Source organism: Oncorhynchus tshawytscha, linkage group LG02 (assembly GCF_018296145.1).
Source record: "Oncorhynchus tshawytscha isolate Ot180627B linkage group LG02, Otsh_v2.0, whole genome shotgun sequence".
NCBI lineage: Eukaryota > Metazoa > Chordata > Actinopteri > Salmoniformes > Salmonidae > Oncorhynchus > Oncorhynchus tshawytscha.
Window position 1 is genome coordinate 36604621 of NC_056430.1, and position 22918 is coordinate 36627538.

General features: G+C 44.5%; 1 protein-coding gene across 6 annotated transcripts in view; it reads right to left on the reverse strand.

Moving 5' to 3' along the window:
* LOC112262803 (low-density lipoprotein receptor-related protein 1-like) overlaps positions 1-22918 on the reverse strand; it is a 184027-nt gene that overhangs the window by 71465 nt on the left and 89644 nt on the right. For all 6 annotated transcript variants that reach the window (XM_042297574.1, XM_042297572.1, XM_042297561.1 and 3 more), the window contains exons 7-17: positions 15434-15596; positions 11038-11260; positions 9710-9899; positions 9439-9582; positions 7907-8143; positions 7532-7712; positions 5321-5543; positions 4962-5151; positions 1654-1779; positions 926-1066; positions 396-521 (exon numbers count right to left, since the gene is read on the reverse strand). In XM_042297574.1, the coding sequence (XP_042153508.1) occupies positions 396-521; positions 926-1066; positions 1654-1779; positions 4962-5151; positions 5321-5543; positions 7532-7712; positions 7907-8143; positions 9439-9582; positions 9710-9899; positions 11038-11260; positions 15434-15596 (1944 nt within the window). The remainder of the gene's footprint in view (positions 1-395; positions 522-925; positions 1067-1653; positions 1780-4961; positions 5152-5320; positions 5544-7531; positions 7713-7906; positions 8144-9438; positions 9583-9709; positions 9900-11037; positions 11261-15433; positions 15597-22918) is intronic.

The window sequence follows — 22918 nt, forward strand, 5'->3', positions numbered from 1 at the left end:
AATGGTAGGAGTGTGGGGGGGGGCATTGAGATTAATAAACAGTTATCCTCAGGAGAACGACTCCAATAGGATGTTATTAGATTGCCCTTTGAAATGTTACAACAGGAGTTGGATTCATGGGAAATGACAAATGACATTTTGAGGATCTCCAGAGCATTGTGTGGATTCAGTCCATGTACACTGGGCTAAGCTGAGGGAAAGGTCAGCCCTAAACAACCATTGTCTGAACGAGGTGTACGACAGAGAAAGAGAGAAAAGAAAGAGACAGCAAAACAGAAAAATAAAGAGCGAGAAAGAGAGAAAATAATGTGGACAGAATATGTGTGTGTTACTCGTGTGTGTGCGCACATCTGCGTTTGAGCGTGTACATCTGTGAGTCTGTGTGAGTGTCCTACCAGAGCAGGTGGTGTTAGACTCATCCTCGTCATTGCCACAGTCGTTGTCTCCGTCACACAGCCAGCGCAGAGGGATACAGCGGTTGTTCTGACACTTAAACCTGTCGGTCGGACAGGTGTGCTGGTCTGGAGGGGGAGAGAGGGAGGGAGGGATTGAAGAAGGATAGAAGGGGGATAGCAGGGGTACAGAGTGTAAGAGGGCACAGACAGACACAGACTCTCTGGCTAGGCTACTGGAGCCTGTCTGCACTCTGACCACAGACAGACAGAGAGAGCTTTTCCAGACCCACCAACATTCCCACATTCCTTCACACACACGCACGCACACACACACTCTCCCGCAGGCATGTGCAAATACAAACTCCACATAAACACACAAAGTCTGTCGTTTCTCAATTCATTCTGGCATCAAAAGACTGTCAAATTGAAATACTGAAAGGCCATCTGTCTCCAGCTGCACAGAGACCAAAGGAAAGGTAGCTGATCTAAAATCAGTGTATGTGTGTCTGTATGCACGTGTGCACACTCACGGCAGAGCTCGGGGGCCTCATCGCTGTTGTCCAGACAGTCATTGTCACCGTCACACTTCCATCGCTCCTGGATACAGCGGTTGTTCTTACAGGCAAACTCCCCTGGCTGACACTGAGGAGGAGGGATGTAGGTGGGGTTGACTGGAGGGAGAGGGGGAGAGAGGGACAAAGGAAGAGATAGTCATGGAAAGAGAGAAGTTGAACATTTAAATAACACATTTCACCGACAAAGTTTAATGAGTGGAGAGGGATACAGAAAGATACTAGCTAATACACTGCAACCAACACCAATCACATCAGCAACCAACAACAAATACAAACCCTGTCAAAGCAGTGAGTCAACATGAGCCCAGTGTGTGTGTGTGTGTGTGTGTGTGTCAAGCCTACTGTCAGACCCTAATCCGCCCCCTCTCTCCACACCCTTAAAATCTGTGCTGACTGCTCCATGCGTGAGAGGGATTTCTATTTGCATTCTATACACATTTGTTCTTTCTTCCCCTCTCACAGACACATACACTGACAGTTCAACTTTGAAATAGAGTTTTATTCTAGGCTAATCTCTATAAACCCTGATGTCGGTAGCATGTGATAAAATTCCCTTCCACACGAGTTCACACACACACACACACACATGGGCACGCGCACATGGGCACACACATTGTGGGAGTTTTGAATTGAGTGTAAACTCCTGGTCTCCTATAGGTGGCCCTTGCTCCCAGACCTCTCACCTTTACAGCTGGTGTTATCTTTGTCATCTAGTAGCTGGTCCTCTGCACAGGCACACTGTCTCCCATCAGGGATGGCCAGACACAGACTACTGCAGCCACCGTTATTCACACGACATGCATTAGAACCTGCACAGAGAGAGAGAGAGACGGGCGGGGGGTTATAAACACACAGATTAGTGTCTGAATAGAAGGGTTTGTGCATGCAATGTATGTGTGTCAGAGATACAGTGCATTCGGAAAGTATTCAGACCCCTTGACTTTTTCCGCATTTTGTTATTTCAGACCCCTTGACATTTTCCGCATTGCTTAAATCGTTTTCTCCCCATCAGTCTACACACAATACCCCATAATGACAAACCAAAAAACAGGTTTTTAGACACTTTTTAAAAAATAGAATATTAAAATTACTCAGTACTTGAAGCACCTTCGGCAGCGATTACAGCCTCAAGTCTTCTTGGGTATGATGCTACAACCTTGGCACAACTGTATTTGGGGAGTTTCTCCCATTCTTCAGATCCTCTCACGCTCTGTCAGGTTGGATGGGGAGAGTCGCTGCACTGCTATTTTCAGGTTTCTCCAGAGATGCTCAATCGGGTTCACGTCCAGGATTTGGCAGGGCCACTCGAGGACATTCAGAGAATTGTCCCGAAGCTCGGCTGTGTCCTTAGGGTCGTTGTCCTGTTGGAAGGTGAACCTTCACCCCAGTCTGAGGTCCTTAGCGGTCTGGAACAGGTTTTCATCAAGGATCTCTGTACTTTGCAATGTTCGTCTCCCAGTCCCTGCCGCTGAAAAACATCCCTACAACATGATGCTGCCACCACCATGCTTCACCGTAGGGGTGGAGCCAGGTTTCTTCCACACGCGACACTTGGCTGCAGAGATGGTTGTCCTTCTGGAAGGTTCTCCCATCTCCACAGAGGAACTCTGGAGCTCTGTCAGAGTGATCATCAGGTCACCTCCCTAACGAAGGCCCTTCTCCCCCGATTGCTCAGTTTGGCTGAGCGGCCAGCTCTAGGAAAAGTCTTGGTTGTTCCAAAGTTCTTCCATTTAAGAATGATGGAGGCCACTGTTCTTGGGGACCTTCAATACTGAATAAATATTTTGGTACCCATCCCCAGATCTGTGCCTCAACACAATCCTGTCTCGGAGCTCGACAGACAATTCCTTTGACCTCATGGCTTGGTTTTTGCTCTGACATGCACTGTCAACTGTGGGACCTTATACAGTGGGGCAAAAAAAGTATTTAGTCAGCCACCAATTGTGCAAGTTCTCCCACTTACAAAGATGAGAGGCCTGTAATTTTCATCATAGGTACACTTCAACTACGACAGACAAAATGAGAAAAAAAAAATCCAGAAAATCACATTGTAGGATTTTTTATGAATTTATTTGCAAATTATGGTGGAAAATAAGTATTTGGTCAATAACAAAAGTTTCTCAATACTTTGTTATATACCCTTTGTTGGCAATGACAGAGGTCAAACGTTTTCTGTAAGTCTTCACAAGGTTTTCACACACTGTTGCTAGTATTTTGGCCCATTCCTCCATGCAGATCTCCTCTAGAGCAGTGATGTTTTGGGGCTGTTGCTGGGCAACATGGACTTTCAACTCCCTCCAAAGATTTTCTATGGGGTTGAGATCTGGAGACTGGCTAGGCCACTTTAGGACCTTGAAATGCTTCTTACGAAGCCACTCCTTCGTTGCCCGGGCGGTGTGTTTGGGATCATTGTCATGCTGAAAGACCCAGCCACGTTTCATCTTCAATGCCCTTGCTGATGGAAGGAGGTTTTCACTCAAAATCTCACGATACATGGCCCCATTCATTCTTTCCTTTACACGGATCAGTCGTCCTGGTCCCTTTGCAGAAAAACAGCCCCAAAGCATGATGTTTCCACCCCCATGCTTCACAGTAGGTATGGTGTTCTTTGGATGCAACTCAGCATTCTTTGTCCTCCAAACACAACGAGTTGAGTTTTTACCAAAAAGTTATATTTTGGTTTCATCTGACCATATGACATTCTCCCAATCCTCTTCTGGATCATCCAAATGCTCTCTAGCAAACTTCAAACGGGCCTGGACATGTAGTGGCTTAAGCAGGGGGACACGTCTGGCACTGTAGGATTTGAGTCCCTGGCGGCGTAGTGTGTTACTGATGGTAGGCTTTGTTACTTTGGTCCCAGCTCTCTGTAGGTCATTCACTAGGTCCCCCCGTGTGGTTCTGGGATTTTTGCTCACCGTTCTTGTGATCATTTTGACCCCACGGGGTGAGATCTTGTGTGGAGCCCCAGATCGAGGGAGATTATCAGTGGTCTTGTAGGTCTTCCATTTCCTAATAATTGCTCCCACAATTGATTTCTTCAAACCAAGCTGCTTACCTATTGCAGATTCAGTCTTCCCAGCCTGGTGCAGGTCTACAATTTTGTTTCTGGTGTCCTTTGACAGCTCTTTGGTCTTGGCCATAGTGGAGTTTGGAGTGTGACTGTTTGAGGTTGTGGATAGGTGTCTTTTATACTGATAACAAGTTCAAACAGGTGCCATTAATACAGGTAACGAGTGGAGGACAGAGGAGCCTCTTAAAGAAGTTACAGGTCTGTGAGAGACAGAAATCTTGCTTGTTTGTAGGTGACCAAATACTTATTTTCCACCATAATTTGCAAATAAATTCATTAAAAATCCTACAATGTGATTTTCTGGATTTTTTTTCTCATTTTGTCTGTCATAGTTGAAGTGTACCTATGATGAAAATTACAGGCCTCATCTTTTTAAGTGGGAGAACTTGCACAATTGGTGGCTGACTAAATACTTTTTTGCCCCACTGTATAGACAGTTGTGTGTCTTTCCAAATCATGTCCAATCAATTGAATTTACCACAGGTGTACTCCTATCAGGTTGTAGAAACATCTAAAGGATGACCAATGGAAACAGGATGCACCTGAGCTCAATTTCAAGCTTCATAGCAAAGGGTTTGAATACTTATGTAAATAAGTTCTGTTTTTTTATTATTATTATAGATTTGCAAAAATGTCTATAAACGTCTTCACTTTGTCATTATGGGGTATTGTGTGTCGATTGATAAGAAAAATAAATATTCAATCCATTTTAGAATGAGGCTGTAATGTAACAAAACATGGAAAAAGTCCAGGGGTCTGAATACTTTCCAAATGCATTATATCTCAAGTTACAATTCAGACCTAGCTGCAGATCTGTCATCTGATATGAGAACGGTCACGATAATAAAAAGTGATGAGTGATTGGGTAGACAGATGGATGGGGTTGTGTCTGGGTGGACAGAGTGTAGTGTCCTGTACCTTGCTGCTGCTGGGCGTCATACATGCGGATCTCGAAGATGGGCGGCCGTTCGTTGCGGAGCAGGGTGACGGTCCTGGTGACCTGGTCCAGTTTGTAGATGCTGCCGCTGCGGTACTCGTTCCAGAACAGGAAGTGTTTGTAGTGACACAGGCCAAAGGCGTGGTTCAACTCCTGACCCTCATATACCGTCTGATAGCAACAGCACAACACAAGGTCATATTCATTAGTGCACACCTTAGCAAAACATTTTGCAACTGAAACACAGGTATTGTCAACGTCTGACCTTGAGTTCGGTGTTGTTGAGGTGGTCATAGTAGGGTTAGGGTTAGGTTAAGCACTAGTAACCAGTCTGACTGACCTTGCGTTCAGTGTTGTTAATGTAGACCATCTCGATGCGGTCATAGTATGCGTCCACCCAGTACAGAATGCCCTGTGGGATGTCCAGACTCAGACCATTGGGCCACAAGACTGTCTTACTGGTCAGGAACACGTTCCTGTTAGAACCATCCATCCAGGCCCGCTCTATCTTCCCTCTTTTACTCTCCTTAGGATCTTCCTCCCAGTCAGTCCAGTACATCCACCTTGGAAGAGAGAGAGAGGAGGGGTGGGTGAGCAGGGTGTGTGTGTGTGTGTGTGTGTTTTGGTCCATTGTGACTGGACAATTCTTCCCCAGCTGACATCTGATCGAGTAGCATTCTATAGGACATCTCCTAACCACCCTCGTCCACCCCCACAGTGAAGGGTCCCCTAGTCTGGCTGTCAATATACTGACTAATGACATTCTCTCCAGATTGGAGCTGTCTGTCAAAGCCCCTGATAGATGAACACCAAAGGACTATCGATCCAGCCAGCCGGCCACCACTATGACCAAGTCCAATATCGGCTGCTAAACAACTCATTATGTAACACCAGACTCTCCTCTCCTCATCACACTGTAGTATGAGTGACCATCTGACTCAATCAATTTCTCCCTCCCCCTCTCCCCCTTTGAGACTCATCCCCTCTACCGGTCTCTACCTCTCATCTTTACCTCTCCTTCCCCCATTCTCTCTATTCCTCCCTACTTCTACCTCGGGTTTGATCCATCTCACTCTCCTCTCGCTCCTCCACTCAGTCTCTCCCTCGCTCTCCCCTATTTCTCTCGCTCTCTCTGGCTGGCTGATTGATTACAGGTCTTAGTGGAGGTGAGCGCTTCTCCAGGAGAGTGTGTGGACGTACATCCCTCTGTCACGGCCAATCTGAAGTGTGTGTGTGTGTGTGTGTATTGCTCTAGGGAGCGGGCCAGGTGAGGGTACATCAATATGAAGAGTCACACACAGATTAAGACCGCTTGGAGAGAGAACCCCAGGTGCCCAGTAAACTGTAGCTCAGTTGGTGGAGCATGGCTCTTGCGACCCCAGGGTAGTGGGTTTGATTCCAGGGACCACTCATAAGTAAATATATGCACGCATGACTAAGTCGGTTTGGATAAAAGCGTCTGCTAAATATCATATTATAAACCGGGTAGTTTGTCTCCTGGATGCTGAGGTATATCAGCCTTTTTAACTGGTCTAATGACGTTGGTAACCAGTTTATAATAGCAATAAGGCACCACTGGGGATTGTGGTATATGTCCTATTGCTTAATTATCACACACACACACACACACACACACACACACACACACACGTTTGTTTTACTATCCTTGTGGGGACCCAACAAAATAAAATTTTCCCTTAACCTAATGCTAACGCTAACCTTAACACCTAATGCTAACGCTAACCTTAACACCTAATGCTAACGCTAACCTTAACACCTAATGCTAACGCTAACCTTAACACCTAATGCTAACGCTAACCTTAACACCTAATGCTAACGCTAACCTTAACACCTAATGCTAACGCTAACCTTAACACCTAATGCTAACGCTAACCTTAACACCTAATGCTAACGCTAACCTTAACACCTAATTGTAACCATAACACCTAATTGTAACCATAACACCTATGCCTAGAAAGCCTTTTCCTTGGGGACCGGCGAAATGTCCCCACTTGTCCAAATTATCCTTGTTTTACACTCCGTGAGGACTTCTGGTCCCCACAAGGATATTAAAACCACACAGACACACACACACACACACAGAGAATTGCTTTGAAGCGCCATGAGGGGACAATGGGGGCTTAGTGACAGGAGGCTATTATCGACAGATGACCATCTGCTCTTTTCTGACCCACACACATGAGCATGTACATTTTGTATGCACGTACACCAACACACACACTAACCCACATCCCCCAGGGTCAACTTTCCAATCATCTCCCTGCCACATCACACACACATGGGAGAGGCTCATTAGAATATCAAAAGAATCTATTAAGAAGCAGAGGGAATCAAATACTCCCAACACACACACACACTCTGAATTAAATTAAAACCTACCGCCTCCCACAAAACAACTTTTACCTAACCTCTCCCACACATCCAACCCACAAACTTTAAAGTTGCAGCTCAACAGTTTAAAGACCAATCTGAAACCACTATCTTTCCTTTCATCTTTCTCCCACCATCCTCCCCTCTCTCCGTCTCTTACCCATGCAGGGGATCCACTACGATGGCGCGGGGGTGGGTCATCTTGCCATCGATGAGAGTCTTGCGAGTCTGGGAAGCCTTCTCCAGCCTGGCCACACTGATGGTCTTCTTGGGCCCATCATCTGTCCAGTACAGGTTATCAGCCATCCAGTCCACCGCTATACCCTCGACTGTATGGATCCCTGGAACACAGAAGAATAGGTGGTGAGAGGCCAGTCACCCTATTATACACAACAAATCTGGACAAACAGAGCTAAAATGACCACCTCTACCCTCACAAGAGCACCTGACAAGGCGCTAGCATTATTTTGGAACCAAAATGGCCACTACTCCCTATTACTGTAATGATTCCCCAAAATGGCCAACATTACCGTACCTTCCTTCAGAATGGTGTCCCTTTCTGTACCGTCGATCTTCTGGCGGCCGATGAGGTAGCTGGTGGCGTCGGCAAAATATATGAAGTCACTCTCTGAGTGGAAGTCCAGGGCTCTGGGGTTCATCAGGTTCTCTATAGGGATCATGTACTCATCTGGGACCTTAGCATTCATGTCCATCCCTCTGATGACCCCTGGACGACCTTTACCGTACACCAGAAACAGCTCATGCTCCGGCTCTGAGAAACAGCATGGGAGATAGAGGACTTACTGGGTATGTATTCATAAATCATCTCAGAGTAAGAATGTTGATCTAGGATCAGCCATCCCCCTGTCCATGTAATCTTATTCATTATGATCTAGAAGACACTTTGAGATGCTTTATGAATAGGGGCTTTTGACTGTAAACTTATTATAAAACACATATCTAGTTAGCGTCTCTCTAGCAAGTCTGCCCAACCCGAGAGGTAGCTTCTAAAAAGGATTTCAAGTCACACTACAATGCTACGACAGACAGACATGGGACCAGGAGGAGAGCATTGGTGAGGCCTTTGTTGTTTAATGAGATCCACATGAATCCAATCCCTTCCAATATTCCCGGCTTTCTTAAATCTTGTGACCGATTGCGTCTCAGAAAATAATTCCCAATTGAAATGCTGAAACTAAATTACACTACCCCATGTCATTTGCATGATTTAGAACAGACAGAAATGGCGCAAGAGCAGCATAATCCCGTCAACCTAATGAGAATCGTAAGCGATTTTCAAATCATTCAAATGAACAAGCGGGAGTTCCGTATGGCATGGTGGACGGGAGAGGCTTCTGTTGAATCAATCTACCGTGGTGTGGTTATCAAGGCCACCAAAGGGTTATAGTCTAGAAACAGATCAATATGTGCTTGCTTTCATATCCTCACAGAATATTAATACATACCTTGCGGGCAAAGTGAATCAATCAGGGATGCGGTTGCAACCTACATGATGCAGCATACCAGAGTAGTCAATTGGAGAAAAGCCTGGTTAATACATGCACATTAGGGGTGTCCCAGACCTTAGCTCAAGGGCATGCGCTTTTCCTGACTGAACCTTCACTGCCCTTGGCACAGGTTCAATCACTGAATCAATCTATGCCTCCGGTTTAAAGTTACAGTGGGACTTAAGGCATGTAGACATTGATTAGGGAGGTTGGCTGTCAATGCCAGGTGAGTCAGACGATTTCTACTGCTCAGACATGAGATTTAGCTGCTCAAAGAGACCGCCGCAGAGGAGGAATGAATAGCCAGATTTGTGAAGGAGCTGATTGGAGGAGCTGAAAGTGGATTGGCTGTGACATCATCTGTGCCATGGACTATCGTATGTAGGAATGGGTTGGCTGTGTTGTTGTATCTCAGAGCAGATATAATTCAGCATCTTAAAGCGGATTGGCTTGGGTTGTAAAAGTGCCTAACAGATAATAGGCTGTGCTATGGAGTATCTGAGAGGTGATTGGCTGTGCTGTGGTGTACCTGAGACGAGATTGGCTGTGTGGTACTTACTCTTGCAGGACTTCCCGTCACTCCCCAGGCTGAAGCCGGAGCGACAGCGGCAGGTGCGGGTCTTATGGCTGTTCCCCAGCAGACAAATATCAGAGCAGCCTCCCGCCTTCCCAAACTGATCTGGCTCACATGCATGGCTACGCACTGGAGGAGAGGACTTTTTTTAGTATTCAAATGAATTTCAACTATACCACTATGTCTGTGGGTTCAATATAGAATTGATTTGACAATATGCCCAGCGTAAAATACAGAACCCTATAACAACAGTTACCTGGGGGCTGGCGTCTCTGGTGGTAGACGTGCAGGGCTCCTCCCTTGTCGACGCGGGTCACCACCTGGTAGTCAGAGCTGTTGAAGCGGTTCACTCGGATCACACTGGTCTTAGGCTGCATGTTGGCGTTGTCCGAGTTAGTGGCATACAGGTAGTTCTCAAACACTGTCAGACCATACAGGTGCTCAATCTGACAGAGGGTGGGGAGAGGGAGGGAGGGAGAGAGAGAATAAGGGAGGGAAGAGAAAAAGAGGGGGAGGGAGAGAGAATGAGTGATGCAAAACCCCCAAAAGTCACAATCAATACAGCATTCCCCTTCACACTCATTCAATCCGTATGTCCGAACCCAACCGCAAGGTGCTTCAGAATTCTAAACATCACCCTTCGCATGACACAGGGCTCCATTTTATTCAATGCACTCTAGCACGCCTAAACAAACACACATTCATCCGTGAGAAGAAAGCCAGGCATACTGTCCCAGTAAACAGCACTAACGTCACATAGACGTTGGAGGCCCATCAGTGTTTCAGATCAGAGCAACTAGCGTCCATTAAGATGAGGCAGGGCAGGGATAAACACAGATGCTCTTTGCAACACAGCCCATACCACACCATCAATAACCGTCCAAGGACTTTAAACTGCTGCTGATGGCTATCTGGCACACACACACAAATGAAGGGGCTTTGTGTGTGTGTGTGTGTGTGTACACGTCTCTGCCCCCAGGCCCAGTGAGTAAATGAAGGCTATTACTTGTGCAGACAGAGACAGCTAGCGATAAAAGCCCTGCTAACAGGTTTAAAAGGCACTTGGCCACGCCTGCCGCGGCACCGTCCAGAGCTCAGTCTTACCTCCTACTAATCAGCACTCTAATGAAAAGGCTACTGTCCACCCCCTGCTCTCTGGCCATAGCTCACCGGTCTACAAACTACTACAACCGCAGGGGAGAAAGGATCCTCACAGGAGAGAAAAACAAGGGAATCTCTACATAGATTTACACACAAAAAGGGGGGCACTTGGTTTTAGTGCCAAGTATTTCCATTTAAGATTGAACTGCTTGGAAAGTTATGAATGTAAAGTTCACAGCTCCTTACGCTACATAAAGATGTCCATCTGCTCTACACAACATTAACAATCTGCAACATTCCACAATGTTAAACCCACTTAACTGATCCCTTCCAGAACTCTGAAGTATGCTAGCTTCCAGACAGTCTCAGGTTGATGAGCTCACAAGCAGGCCCTGAATGATAGTGTGTCTGATCTTGCCCTCGATGTCCTTGTGTGTTTGTGTGCACGTGTGCTCGTGTGCGCATGCACGTGTATGTCCTCACCAGCAGGCCCTGTATGATGGTGTGTCTGTTCTTTCCTTCGTAGTCCACCACCTCTATGTAGTCCAGGTATGCATCAGCCCAGTAGACCAGCCTGCTGACCAGGTCCAGGGTGATACCGTGGGGGAACACAATCTTACTGTCCACCAGCTTAGTCCGGTTCTGACCATCCATGTCACAACGTTCCACCTTGGGGATCTGACCGTAGTCTGTGAAGAACACTTTACTGTGGAAGAAGAATAGGGGAGGGAGATGATTATAGACAAGAATTCTAGATTCTATTTTATTCCAAACATATTTTAGCAGGTAAGTTAACTGAGCATGAGGATGTTTTCATTTCCAGCAACAACCTAGGGAAGAGCTGCGGGAGAGGAGAGACAGCTGCTTGACAGTGATTGGTTAATTGGTGAATTGATAAATGTAGGGGAAACTTGGCTCTGTAGTTGAATAACCCTTATTACCTTCATTAGGTTATATATGGAGGACTATTTGTGTGTGGTAACAGTTTGTCCAACAACAACCTAGGGACACCTCCTGGGCCTAACTAGAACATTTGATATTCTATTATGTCTTTCTCCTTAAAAAGCTTGTTTACCGTGCCTCTCACTGGTTCCTAAACAGGAGGAAACTATCAAACTGTCTTGGACATGCTCTCGGAAAGGCCCTGGTGCACAACTGAGCAAGAGGACAAGTACATTAGAATGTCTAGTTTGAGAAACAGATGCCTCACAAGTCCTCAACTGGCAGCTTCGTTAAATAGTACTCGCAAAACATCAATCTCAACGTCAACAGTGAAGAGGCGACTCCGGGATCCTGGCCTTCTAGGCAGAGTTGCAAAGTAAAAGCCATATCTCAGACTGGCCAATAAAAATAAATTATTAAGATGGGCAAAAGAACAGACTTGAATTGTAGACAAAATTGTAATTATTTGCCTACCTCCTCATGCCTTTTGCACACAATGTATATAGACTTTTTTTCCTACTGTGTTATTGACATGTTAATTGTTTACTCCATGTGTAACTGTGTTGTTGTCTGTTCACACTGCTATGCTATATCGGGGTGGCAGGGTCGCCTAGTGGTTAGAACGTGTGACTAGTAACCGGAAGGTTGCGAGTTCAAACCCCCGAGCTGACAAGGTACAAATCTGTCGTTCTGCCCCTGAACAGGCAGTTAACCCACTGTTCCTAGGCCGTCAGTTAAGAACAAATTCTTATTTTCAATGACTTGCCTAGTAAAATAAAAAATTAAAATCTTGGCCAGGTTGCAGTTGCAAATAAGAACTTGTTCTCAACTAGCCTACCTGGTGAAATAAAAAATAAAAATCTGTTTAAGTTGAGACTTAAAGCACACAGTGTTGTACGAGATCTTCAATTTCATGCCAATTTCCCAAGTTCTCTCATTAATTTCTCACAACAAGAATAGATTGATAAGTTCTTTGTTTCTGGCCATTTTGAGCCTGTAATCAAACCCACAAATGCTCCAGATACTCAACTAGTCCAAAGAAGGACAGTTTTATTGCTTCTTTAATGAGAACAATAGTTTTCAGCTATGCGAACATAATTGCAAAAGGGTTCTCATGATCAATTAGCCTTTTAAAATGATAAACTTGGATTAGCTAACAACTTGTCATTGGAACACAGGAGTGATGGTTGCTAATAATGGGCCTCTGTACACCTATGTAGATATTCCTTTTTTTTTTTAAATGGCTGTTTCCAGCTACAATAGTCATTTACAACAACGTCTACACCGTATTTCTGATAGATTATGTTATTTTAAAGCTTGTGGAAGGCTACCCGAAACATTTGACCCAAGTTAAACAATTTAAAGGCAAATCAGTCAACCACACACACACATTATATAATCTCTAAATTACAGCCAAGAATATTACTCTCATCCTCTTATAGCAGCTGGACAACATCAGGCAGGGGAAGTAAATGTACCAGAGTATATTACTGCACAGACAATTATAGCACTGGGAATTGGTTGGAATGAAAAACAAATACTTGCACATGCGCGCACATACACAAACAGAGACACGCACACACACACACACACACACACACCCTTTTGGAATTGAGTTCCGAGACCCGTCATAAACAGCAGGGCTGAAATAAAAACATGACTATAGAAAAACAGTGAAAAGGCAGGATTTGGGAGCGCTCAGGGCTGAACAACACAAATGAAACATCTGCACTAAATTACTGCTCCCCCAAAACTTCCAGTCAGAGAGGGGAATGGAACACTTCCAAGTGTTTCGGAAAACTGAAACCCCTTCGCCCCTCCACCCCAGCCCATTGTTTTGGGTTGTGTAACAATGACAGACTACGGTGGCCCAAATACTGGGCCTCTCATGGGACTGTTATGGTGTGTTAAAGCACACATGCTCTGGGACATTGGTCTGTTCCCATGGGATAAAGGAGGGAGGACAGACAGACAGACTGCAGTGTGAAATTCGCTGTCTCACTGCGTACATGCAAAGACATGCCCATCCAACCTTGACCAACAAATGGGGGCATTGAATAGGGTTAGATGAGTGTGAATGTGTGTATATGTAAAATGGTCAAATTTCCTTAAAGGGAACTTCATGTGTGGTGATTAGAGGTCGAACGATTAGGATTTTTCAACGCAGATACAGATTGGAGGACCAAAAAAAGCCGATACCGATTAATAAGGATGATTTTATTTTTGGGGAATAATGACAATTACAACAATACTGAACAACACTTATTTTAACTTAATAAAATCAATTTAGCCTCAAATAAATAATGGAACGTGTTCAATTTGGTTTAAATAATGCAAAAACAAAGTGCTGGAGAAGAAAGTAAAAGTACAATATGTTCCATGTAAGAAAGCTAACGTTTCAGTTCCTTGCTCAGAACATGAGAACATTTGAAAGCTGGTGGTTCCTTTAAACATGAGACGTCAATATTCCAAGGTAAGAGGTTTTAGGTTGTGGTTAATATAGTATTTATAGGACTATTTCGCTCTATACCATTTGTATTCCATATACCTTTGACTATTGGAAGTTCTTATAGGCACTTTAGTATTGCCAGTTTAACAGTATAGCTTCTGTCCCTCGAACCAGGAACACATCGACAACAGCCATCCTCGAAGCAGCGTTACCCATGCAGAGCAAGGGGAACAACTACTCCAAGTCTCAGAGCGAGTGACGTTTGAAATGCTATTAGCACGCACCCCGCTAACTAGCTAGCCATTTCACATTGGTTACACCAGCCTAATCTTGGGAGTTGATAAGCTTGAAGTCATAAACAGCGCAATGCTTGAAGCAGAGCGAAGAGCTGCTGGAAAAACGCACGAAAGTGCTGTTTGAATGAATGCTTACGAGCCTACTGCTGCCAACCACCGCTCAGTCAGACTGCTCTATCAAATCATAGACTTAATTATAATATAATAACACAGAAATACGAGCCTTTTGTCATTAATATGGTCGAATCCAGAAACTATCATTTCAAAAACAAAATGTTTATTATTAATCGCATATACCCTGACTCTGCGTGCAATGAACGCAAGAGAAGTGACACAATTTCACCTGGTTAATATTGCCTGCTAACCTGGATTTCTTTTAGCTAAATATGCACGTTTAAAAATATATACTTATGTATTGATTTTAAGAAAGGTATTGATGTTTGTGGTTAGGTACACGTTGGAGCGACGACAGTCCTTTTTCCGTGAATGCGCACCGCATCGATTATATGCAATGCAGGACACGCTAGATAAACTAGTAATATCAACCATGTGTAGTTAACTAGTGATTATGATTGATTGATTTCATAAGATAAATGTAATGCTAGCTAGCAACTTACCTTGGCTTCTTACTGCATTCGCGTAACAGGTAGGCTTCTCGTGGAGTGCAATGACAGGCAGGTGGTTAGAGCGTTGGACTAACGTTAGTTAACTGTAAGGTTGCAAGATTGAATCCCAGAGCTGACAAGGTAAAAATCTGTCATTCTGCCCCAGAACAAGGCAGTTAACACTGTTCCTAGGCAGTCATTGAAAATAAGAATTTGTTCTTAACTGACTTGCCTAGTTAAATAAAGGTGTAAAAAAAAAATCTAAAAAAAAATATTTTTTTTTTTTTTACCTTTATTTAACTAGGCAAGTCAGTTAAGAACAAATTCTTATTTTCAATGACCACTAGGCTACGCTGCCGCCCCTGCCAAATCTATGTCCAAAAATACCGATTTCCGATTGTTAAGAAAACTTGAAATCGGCCCTAATTAATCGGACGTTCCGATTAATTGGTCGACTTCTAGTGGTGATGGATTGGTATAAGATACATAACATAAAAGACAAAACACGGACGCATAAGCAGTCTGGGGGCGTGTGTGCAGTGTGTGTGCGACTGTGTGTACGACTGTGTGCGCGACTGTGTCCTCACCCCATAGTGGGGTCCAGGGCGATGCCCTTGGGGTTGTACAGCTCCTGGTCCAGCAGGGTGACACACGTCTGACCGTCCTTGTCACACACAAAGATCCGGTCGTCCACGTCATCCACAAAGTAGAAGTTTCCGGTCAGCCAGTCAATAGCCATCTGCTCCACATCTGGACAGCAGAGAGAGAAAGAGAGAGTGAAATAGAGAGAGAGAGAGATGAGTGGAAAGAGGGAAAGGAGTAGAGGAGATACAGAGAGAGAAGAGGAAGGGGGGCAAGAGAGAGAAAGGAAAAGGAGGGAGAAAATAAAAATAGACAGAAAAGAGGAGACATAAAAAGATTAGAAACAAATAAAATACTTTACATGTCGACTGATAAATCTTCATTGACCTGTTCTCTCTCAGGCTCGGTCTATGTGGGCACCTGCACGCTGTATGATCTAATGTACCGTACGGTTTAGTACTGTGGTAAAGGAAATGGTGGAGTGAGACATTGAGGTAATGGTAGGGAGCGCCATCATGACTTGATAGATATGGTTATAGTCACTGGGACTAACTGTCCTGCTATGCCTGGCTTTCTGTCTGTCTCTGTCTCACTGCTAGTTATGTAAACATTCCATTATGCACTCATTGCTGATGTTTCTAAATCTACAGCACATTAACCTGGCACCGTATTGTGTGTGTGTGTGTGTGTGTGTGTGTGTGTCCTCTACATACTGTATGTGCAGCAGAGTGGTGATGGAAGAGGGATACATATTAAGCTATAATATAACATGCAGCGTGGCAGAAAGCCTTGACACTCGCTTACAGAATGACACACACACACACACACTCAGACTCACGCAGGTCGGTTGCCTAGAAAGCCTGGCAGCCTCTGTAATTCGGGTTATTCTTTGCAATTTCCCTGAATGTCAAAAGAGATGACCGTGACATTGGCAAATTAGACTTCCTCGAAGCAATGTTCCTGTCATTCAGACAGAGTCACTCTCCTTCTTCCCAAGTCCACCAACAGTACGCAGAAGTTGCCCCGAACCACTGATACAGGTTCCGATTCTTCCTAAAAACCTGCTGATGGTTTGGCTTAGGATTTGAATATCTGATCCTAGATCTGTGGTTACGGGGCAACTTCTATCCCGGCACTCCAGTACTATTATACCCATTATATACCCCCTGCTTCACTGTGGCTGCGTTCGGTATTAGTTAGTTATCCAGTGGTTGTGTTATGGTCCTTTTTAATATGGTTGTTCCAGCTGGGAGAGGAGAGTGAGAATGTGGTTGTTAGAGTGGTAGAAATGGTACTGTGTAATCTCCCAATAAGACTGGTAGATTTTCCCATGGCCTGAGGATAGACTCAGCCCCACCCCTCCAAGAACTTCAAAGACCTGGACAAACACGACCTGATCTCAGATACTACTATACGTGCTACATTGAGCTTGTCTGTTACAATAATATGAATAGAAAGAAGTGCAAACCCCGTCCACCTGGCACTGTCCAGACTAAAGCAAATCCTCAAAGTGTTTCAACCCAAGTCTGACACACGCACACACACATACATATGTTATGCACCACCCCACTGAGACTTGAAGGGAAAATGCCCTGCTCCACCCAAATGCAGCACATACAGAGGGCAGAGGAGAGCGAAAGAGCAACACACACACACTCCCACTCCCTCCCACAGCAACCATAGACTGAGTGTTTGCCAGACTTACAGAAAGAGCCCCATTGTCAGAGTTGAAGGAAAAGGAGAGATGAGACACTGGGGAACACAGCGATACAGTCCCCTAAAATTGTAATATTAGAACTGGGTTTAAAAGTGTGTGGGTGTGTGTGTGTGTGTGTCTCTCTCTCGCACTCTCTCTGAGGCAGGGGGCATCCCACAAGGTGCATTTTATTGAGCAGATACCCCAAAACACACACACACGGTGTTGATTTAGGAGGGTCAAGGGGATAGTTCTCTAAGAGGAAAGAGTAGGATGATGAGGCAAATTCCATGGTCTAAGAGGGCAATAACAGTATGTCTAGTGAAAGCTTACCAGCTCATGGCCAATAAATCTAAATGGAATTCAAAAGGAGGTTTCATTGTTAAACACACACACACACACACACACACTTTTCAATGTGATTGAATGGAGAGGGCAGGCAAAATGGATGACATTTTTGCACTTAAGAAAAAAATATATTTTTAATTGACAAAGGGGGGAGATGAAGAGAGATTTTATAGTTTCCATTAGGAAAACGTATTATGCAGCAGCAGCTGGCTTAGAGGAGGAGATTTTTAGTTTTTTTAAATACCTTCATTGTGCCAGTAGGAGAGGAGAGAAGGAGGTTTACGGGAATCAGGGGTCATATTCCCCATGGTGCTTTTTATTTTAACATGGAACCACGCTTAAACACTCCCAGCTGGCCGCCAGGCCAAACTACGTTGATTAAGCCATGGATAAAACAAAAGAGAAAATAGGAAGAGGAGGAGTGGAGGAAGAATGGAGTGAAGTGGAGGAGGATTGAGAAACACCCTAACAGTGTGCTCAACAGCTAAAAACAAAAGAGTAGAAGAAGTCCATTGCCTATCATTGGAACTGATAAACAGAATCTCTGACAGGGAAGCCAAATACTTTTTTTCCTCCTTCCTCCCTCCCTTCCTTGCTCCCTCCCTCCCTCCCTTGCTCCCTCCCTCCCTCGCTCCCTCCCTCCCTCGCTCCCTCCCTCGCTCCCTCCCTCCCTCGCTCCCTCCCACTCTACTCCCACTTCTCTCTTCTTCCTCCATGCATCATCACCCCATCCCTCCCCCATCCTGTGTTTCCTTCCCTAGAAGAGAGGAAAAACAGTCTGCATTCATTTACTGCACTTCTGTCTGACCAAAATTGCACTATAAAAACAACACAACATAATTGAAAAAACAGACCACAGTGCCTTTTTCCTTTTTTTCTCTCCTCCAAATAGGTTGTTTACTCTGCTCAGCCCTCTGCACCTCAATCAGAGAGAGAGGACTAGATTTATATACAGGGAATTTGTGAGGGCGTATTTCTAACCTGCACTTGCTATTGGACTAATCAGAGCCACATCTACAGTGAGCTCCAAAAGTATTGGGACAGTGACAATTTGTTTCTGTTTTGGCACTTTGGATTGGAAATGATACAATAACTATGAGGTTAAAGTGCAGACTGTCCGCTTTAATCCGAGGGTATTATTATCCATATCGGTTGAACAGTTTAGAATCTTTTCGGTATATAGTCCCCCATTTTAGAGGAGCATAAGTATTGGGACAAATTCACTTGTGTGTATTAAAAGGAGTCAAAAGTGTAGTATTTGGTCCCAAATTCCTAGCAAGCAATGATTACATCAAGCTTGTGACTCTACAAACCTGGATGCATTTTCTGTTTGTTTTGGTTGTACTTCAGATGATTTTGTGCTCAATAGAAATGAAATGGTAAATAATATATTTTGGAGTCACTTTTTTCTTAAATAAGAATATATGTTTCTAAACACTTCTACATGAATGTGGATGCTACCACAGATCGTCCTGAATGCATCGTGATTAATGAGGAGTGAGAAAGTTACAAATCTCACACCCCCAAGACATGCTAACCTCTTCCCATTACAATAACAGGGGAAGTTAGCATTTTTGGGGCAGTATGATATTTGTGCATCTAACTTTCTCCCCCTCCCTCCTCACATCCACCTTCCTATCCCCAAAGCCAATCTCCTGCATTCAAAACACTCCAGTCTTAAACACCATCTGGAGAACGCATCACACGATAAGGGAAACTCACACAAAAGAGAAAGCGGGCCAAAGGAGAAGGGAGAAAAGAACACGCTACTCCTAAACGTGGTACTGGTTAAGACCAGCCAGGGGCACGCACAGTCAGAGGGACAAGAAGAACTGAAGAAGAAGAGGGAGAGAAAAAAGGAGAAAAAAGACAGAGCAATGCCAATCATTTCAAAATAGTTTAAGGGGTGATTAGATGGGATGTGGTGGGGGACGGGGGGGGGGCAAGACAGAGCATACATACATACATACATACATACATACATACCATACATACCATACATACATACCATACAAAAAGAACATCTTGTTGAATGTGGAGCGATAGCAGAGAGCAGCTAATAGGCCCTGATCATCCCCTTCCCCATTACTTTACCATAACCCCCTTCCCCATTACCCATAACCCCCTTCCCCATTACTTTACCATAACCCCTTCCCCATTACTTTACCATAACCCCTTCCCCATTACTTTACCATAACCCCCTTCCCCATTACTTTACCATAACCCCTTCCCCATTACTTTACCATAACCCCCTTCCCCATTACTTTACCATAACCCCCTTCCCCATTACTTTACCATAACCCCCTTCCCCATTACTTTACCATAACCCCTTCCCATAACCCCCTTCCCCATTACTTTACCATAACCCCTTCCCCATTACTTTACCATAACCCCCTTCCCCATTACTTTACCATAACCCCCTTCCCCATTACTTTACCATAACCCCCCCATTACCCATAACCCCCTTCCCCATTACTTTACCATAACCCCTTCCCCATTACTTTACCATAACCCCTTCCCCATTACTTTACCATAACCCCTTCCCCATTACTTTACCATAACCCCTTCCCCATTACTTTACCATAACCCCTTCCCCATTACTTTACCATAACCCCCTTCCCCATTACTTTACCATAACCCCTTCCCCATTACTTTACCATAACCCCTTCCCCATTACTTTACCATAACCCCTTCCCCATTACTTTACCATAACCCCCTTCCCCATTACTTTACCATAACCCCCTTCCCCATTACTTTACCATAACCCCCTTCCCCATTACTTTACCATAACCCCCTTCCCCATTACTTTACCATAACCCCCTTCCCCATTACTTTACCATAACCCCCTTCCCCATTACTTTACCATAACCCCCCATTACTTTACCATCCCCATTACTTTACCATAACCCCCTTCCCCATTACTTTACCATAACCCCCTTCCCCATTACTTTACCATAACCCCCTTCCCCATTACTTCACCATAACCCCTTCCCCATTACTTCACCATAACCCCCTTCACCATAACCCCCTTCCCCATAACCCCCTTCCCCATAACCCCCTTCCCCATAACCCCCTTCCCCATAACCCCCTTCCCCATAACCCCCTTCCCCATAACCCCTTCCCCATAACCCCCTTCCCCATTACTTCCCCATAACCCCCTTCCCCATTACTTCACCATAACCCCGACTGCTGCTTTACCATGGAATCCTTAAAACACTCAAGCTAATCAAACTGGCCTTAGAATCAATTCAACCATTAACATAAGGCTAGCTGACAGAGTTGGTAAAACTATGATAGGTTTATTACGTAGTGCCAGCTCCATCCTACAGTACTTAGGATAGGTGACTGCACACACACACACACACACACACACACACACACACACACACACACACACACACACACACACACACACACACACACACACACACACACACACTAATCCAATACAATGTACTAAAATACAGATATTTGGGTTTTCACAAACAGCCATTTTACATAGCTAGACATGGCTCAGATATTGGGGCCTCCTAGTATAGGTTATTACAAATCCCACACTCTTTCCAGTCAAGAGGAGACTGCTACACAGCCCTAATCTTTTAAACCCCCCCCAACTAAAGCTAGTGTACAGCTAGACATGCTGGTCTTAACTCAAATCCCCTTGTTAAAGATCATTAAACCTACTCATTTCCGCCCAGCCTCTCTGTCCCAGTAACCTAGACATTGTTTATTTTTATCTTTTAATGAGGGCTTCCCAGTACTGTAACACCCAGTAGGGGTGGCAGTGCATTGATGGCTGTGTAGGCAGGCACAGTGTTAGTTAGTGGCTAATCTGGGGCCTGCCCTGGCCCTGTGTGGCTGTCTGTGAGGAGCTTCCCTCCCTGGCGATGTACTTTAGTGAGGTCAGGTCACTGATTGGGTAGGGGGTTAGAGCAAAGAATGCTTTGCCAGGCACGCGCCTGCCTTTGACCAATTAGCTCCTTTACGCGGAAGCACATCCCCACATCCACAATCCACCCATCACCAGTCTGTTCGGCTAAAGTGTTAGGCAAGTGTGATTGTTTTTAAAGGGGATTATTCCGTGCTTATAAAACGTTGTTAATAACAGTGGATTATTCACATTTTGGGTTAACGACGTAGCCCTTTACACTCGTACCGGTAAACGGGTTGAAAATGGCTGATTTGGACACTGATAAGTGCCTAAACTGAATGCAGTGGTTGTACAGTGACATGATATATATATATATATATAGTGCCTTGCGAAAGTATTCGGCCCCCTTGAACTTTGCGACCTTTTGCCACATTTCAGGCTTCAAACAAAGATATAAAACTGTATTTTTTTGTGAAGAATCAACAAGAAGTGGGGCACAATCATGAAGTGGAATGACATTTATTGGATATTTCAAACTTTTTTAACAAATCAAAAACTGAAAAATTGGGTGTGCAAAATTATTCAGCCCCTTTACTTTCAGTGCAGCAAACTCTCTCCAGAAGTTCAGTGAGGATCTCTGAATGATCCAATGTTGACCTAAATGACTAATGATAAATACAATCCACCTGTGTGTAATCAAGTCTCCGTATAAATGCACCTGCACTGTGATAGTCTCAGAGGTCCGTTAAAAGCGCAGAGAGCATCATGAAGAACAAGGAACACACCAGGCAGGTCCGAGATACTGTTGTGAAGAAGTTTAAAACCGGATTTGGATACAAAAAGATTTCCCAAGCTTTAAACATCCCAAGGAGCACTGTGCAAGTGATAATATTGAAATGGAAGGAGTATCAGACCACTGCAAATCTACCAAGACCTGGCCGTCCCTCTAAACTTTCAGTTCATACAAGGAGAAGACTGATCAGAGATGCAGCCAAGAGGCCCATGATCACTCTGGATGAACTGCAGAGATCTACAGCTGAGGTGGGAGACTCTGTCCATAGGACAACAATCAGTCGTATATTGCACAAATCTGGCCTTTATGGAAGAGTGGCAAGAAGAAAGCCATTTCTTAAAGATATCCATAAAAAGTGTTGTTTAAAGTTTGCCACAAGCCACCTGAGAGACACACCAAACATGTGGAAGAAGGTGCTCTGGTCAGATGAAACCAAAATTGAACTTTTTGGCAACAATGCAAAACGTTATGTTTGGCGTAAAAGCAACACAGCTCATCACCCTGAACACACCATCCCCACTGTCAAACATGGTGGTGGCAGCATCATGGTTTGGGCCTGCTTTTCTTCAGCAGGGACAGGGAAGATGGTTACAATTGATGGGAAGATGGATGGAGCCAAATACAGGACCATTCTGGAAGAAAACCTGATGGAGTCTGCAAAAGACCTGAGACTGGGACGGAGATTTGTCTTCCAACAAGACAATGATCCAAAACATAAAGCAAAATCTACAATGGAATGGTTCAAAAATAAACATATCCAGGTGTTAGAATGGCCAAGTCAA